Source organism: Mastomys coucha, unplaced genomic scaffold, assembly GCF_008632895.1.
Source record: "Mastomys coucha isolate ucsf_1 unplaced genomic scaffold, UCSF_Mcou_1 pScaffold5, whole genome shotgun sequence".
NCBI lineage: Eukaryota > Metazoa > Chordata > Mammalia > Rodentia > Muridae > Mastomys > Mastomys coucha.
Window position 1 is genome coordinate 48510200 of NW_022196911.1, and position 3748 is coordinate 48513947.

The 3748-nt window shown below is 53.2% G+C and overlaps 1 protein-coding gene across 2 annotated transcripts in view; it reads left to right on the forward strand.

Annotated features, from left to right (window-relative positions):
* Shroom1 (shroom family member 1) overlaps nt 1-3748 on the forward strand; it is an 11016-nt gene that overhangs the window by 4190 nt on the left and 3078 nt on the right. For both annotated transcript variants that reach the window (XM_031352333.1, XM_031352334.1), the window contains exons 2-3: nt 2436-3424; nt 3506-3561. In XM_031352333.1, the coding sequence (XP_031208193.1) occupies nt 2468-3424; nt 3506-3561 (1013 nt within the window). In that variant the 5' untranslated portion in view covers nt 2436-2467. The remainder of the gene's footprint in view (nt 1-2435; nt 3425-3505; nt 3562-3748) is intronic.

Here is a 3748-nt window from a genome sequence, read left to right on the forward strand (position 1 = left end):
AAAAAAAAAAAAAAAAAAAAAAAAAAAAGCGTGAAATGAGGCAGAGGAAGACATTAAACATCCACCTCTGGAACTCACCTGTGCATAGACCACACACACCCTAAAACCTACTTACTTGTTTACTTGTTTGTTTATATTTATTGGCTTTTTGAGACAGGGTTTCTCTGTATAGCTCTGGCTGTCCTGGAACTCACTCTGTAGACCAGGCTGGGCTCTAATTTAGAAAGATCCGCCTACCTCTGCTTCCTGAGTGCTGGGATTAAAGGTGTGTGGCACCACTGCCTAGACAAAAAAGGTTTTGTTTTTTTTTTGTTTGTTTGTTTGTTTTTTTCCGAGACAAGGTTTCTCTGTTTAGCCCTGGCTGTCCTGGAACTCACTCTGTTGACCAGGCTAGCCTCGAACTCAGAAATCCGCCTGCCTCTGCCTCCCAAGTGCTGGGATTAAAGGCGTTCGCGTCCACCTCCTGGCCGACAGAAAAGGTTTTTAAAGAAAAGAAAACATAGGAAGAGAGATGGCACACTGGTGTCTAAGCAGCCAGGGTAGACCTATTAGAAGAGCTGACTGTTCTCTTAGGGGCTATCACTCAGTAGCTTCTTGCCCTCCTGTGGTCTAAAGAGTAGAAAGCCTTTGCCAAAAGATCCCTAGCCCTGAGTGTAAAGACTAACCAACAGGGCTGGCCTTGCTGTGCATGAAGAGTTGCCCAGTGTGGTCACATCAAGAGTCTGGCCCTAGGTCTAGTGAAGGCTCACTTGCCTCTCCATGTTAGGAAGGCTTTTTGTTCCCGGACACACTCCCAGCACTGTATAGTCCCCTGCATCTCAGAGAGAAGCCCACCTGAATTCCAAAGTGTCTGGGAATCTCGAATGAGCCTGCTTTTGGATCACAGCCCGGGTGTGTGCCACCCCAATCTCTGCACCTAACTAAGCAGGTCAAGGAAGACAAACTTCCAACTCAGTTCCCTGGGAGTCCCAGCTCCTCAAGCCTCAGGGCTGCTCCCAGCCAATCCCAGAGCAGCTACACAGCCTTCCCCCTTCTCTGCCTCCAGGCACTGGGGAGAGATCAATTTCCAGCCAGTCCTGCTTGCCTGCAGGCTCTGTTTCTTCCTGAGAATGCATGAGTAGCTTGGTGATACCCACAGTGCCCAGGGCCTCCTCACCCATTCTGTTGCCTTTCCCAAAAAAGACTAACCGGGAGGAGAAGGGAGTTGGAAGACAGGAAATCTCTACTTTTCCACCAAGGCCACCCCTCTACTAACTCCCCATGCCTCTGTCTGTTCCCGTGCCATTCAGCAACTATTTATTTAACATTGACTACGTGCCAGGGCTGGTGCCAGGTACTGGGTGACAAATAAGGGCAGGACCTGTCCCCAGGAAGCTCAGGGGTTGGAATGGGAAAAGGAAATGGCAAACAATTGCAGAGTAGGGTGATGAGTGACACCCCCCCCCCAAAAGAACCTCAGGACCTCCAAGCTGAGTCCTAAGGGTAAGGGAGGTGGGTGTCTGCTGAAGGTTCCTAGACAGAAGACAGGGTTGCAGGCCCAGCCAGTGTATTATTCTGGAATTTATGGCACTTGAAGTTGACTTATTTCTCACTTGGACTTTGGGTTTTCTTGGAGAAAGAGGGACCATGGCAAAGGCTTTGGTCAGGGTTTGCCTCTAGGAAATTGATTTTGGCTGCAGCAAACTTGGAGGCATGCCTAGATTCCAGCCAGGACTCTGCCTCCTACGACCTGTGTGTGTCTCTGGGCCTATCACTTCCTCCTCAGAACTGCGGGGGTTCTCATTTATAAAAAAAGCACCTAGGGGATGAGGACTAAGATGAATATTTATACTACACGCCTGGACTATAAAGGGCACAGAATGGGGGTGGACGGATTGTGAGGCTGCCGCTGCTCCTGTCGTGCCTCTTGCCTCCCTTTTCTGGGCTCCTCTGTGACCTCGACGTTCTTGATCATTGTTTATTAGGGAAAGATCAAACAGAGACGCTCATAGAATGGCCAGGAAGCAACCTGGGTGGGACTGGGGTTTGAGCATGCGCCTGTTCTCAGCACCGCGGGAGGTGTCAGAGCAGAATGTCGCTAGGGAAGCCCTGGCCAGGGAGTGGACCTACTAAGCTACGTCAGAACTAAGGTTCCCAATGCCCAGACTTGCACGTGTCCTATTGCTTATGCCGAGTCAACCTCAAAAGTTTCTCTACCATACTGAGGAGAAAGAAGATTCTAGAGCTAGGGACCATGTGACCAGGGAGGGGACGTGTAAACCCCCAGTTCTACGCGATAGAGAAGCCAGCAGGTTGTCCTAGCCCTTACCTGAACTCTTCACCTACCAACCCATCTGTGTTTTGATTTTTTTTTTTTTTTTTTTTTTTTTTTTTTTTTTTTTTTTTTTTTTTTTTTTTTTTTTTTTTGGTTTTTTGTTCTTTTCCGCCCCCACCAGGTCAGCCAACTCCAGTTTCCAACTGTACAACCATGGAGGCCCTGGGTACTGGGAGAGACCGAACCTCCCAGGCTTCAGCCACTGAAAGCCTGGACTGGCAACGGCTGTCCACGCGCGCCGACTCTGCCTACAGCTCTTTCTCCACGGCGTCTGGTGGTCCGGAGACGCGGACGCCGCCGTCCCCTGGCACCGAACGCCTCTCTTACCTAGACTGGGACTATGTGCGAGAGGTTTGGGACAGCCGATCCCCTACCTCGAAGGATGCTGTCCTTTCAACGACCCAGCGACCTGCGCATGCAGGTCCTCATCCCCTAGGTGCTGGGCACAGTGACCCACGGTCCCCAGAGGTCCAGGGAAGCCCAGGACCACTAAACAGACAAGACACCCCGCTGCTGTACGCGCTGGCCGCGGAAGCTGAAGCCACAGCGCACACCGAAGAGCCGCCCAGCCCGCCAGCCTCGCGGGCCGCTTACCGCCAGCGGCTGCAGGGCGCACAGCGACGAGTGCTGCGGGAGACGTCCTTCCAGCGAAAGGAGCTCCGCATGAGCCTACCCGGGCGCCTGCGTCCCGCAGTCCCAGCGCGACCTCCCACGGTGCACGTGCGCTCCGCCTCAAGCAGTCAGGAGCTGGGAGAAGCTGAGCCAGTGCGCCCTGCGGTCCCAGCGTTGGGTGCTCCTGGCCGGGGGCGTCTTGCCAGCCAGCAGAGGCTGTGCTGCTTCTCCGAGCCAGGCAAATTACATCGCGTGGGTTGGAGCGGTGGGCCCACGGGCGAGGGCTTGAGAGAAGCGTATTCCACGCAGGAGTTGCAGCGTGAGATGCACGCTAAGTCCAAAGGGCTGCAGGAAACTCAGTCCCTGAGCTCAACCGAGCTGAATCCCGGGTCTGCGGATCTTGGCAAAGCCCATAGGCCTGCAGGTCGGAGTCAGAGTGTTTCAGGCGAGGTCATGGGTCCCTGTGCGGGTTCAGAAAGGACTGTGGCCACTGTCCAGGTATGGAAGATAAAGGACGTCGGCTGGTGGGAGAGGGTGGCACGTGGGAGACTGTTTCAGGCTACTGTTTCCCTGTTCTAGGCTGTTCCTCAAAGAACAGACACCCCCAGACCACTGCTTCACACCAAGCTTTCCAGGTGAGAGACATGGGACACTCTTGGAGTCAGCTTTCACGGGTCTTGCTTTAAAAAGGAATCGCGGGTCCTGTATCCATTACTTTTCCTATTGTTGGGAACAAATTCTTAAGAATGGGGACTTAGCCGGGCAATGGTGGCACACGCCTTTAATCCCAGCACTTGGGAGGCAGAGGCAGGCGGATTTCTG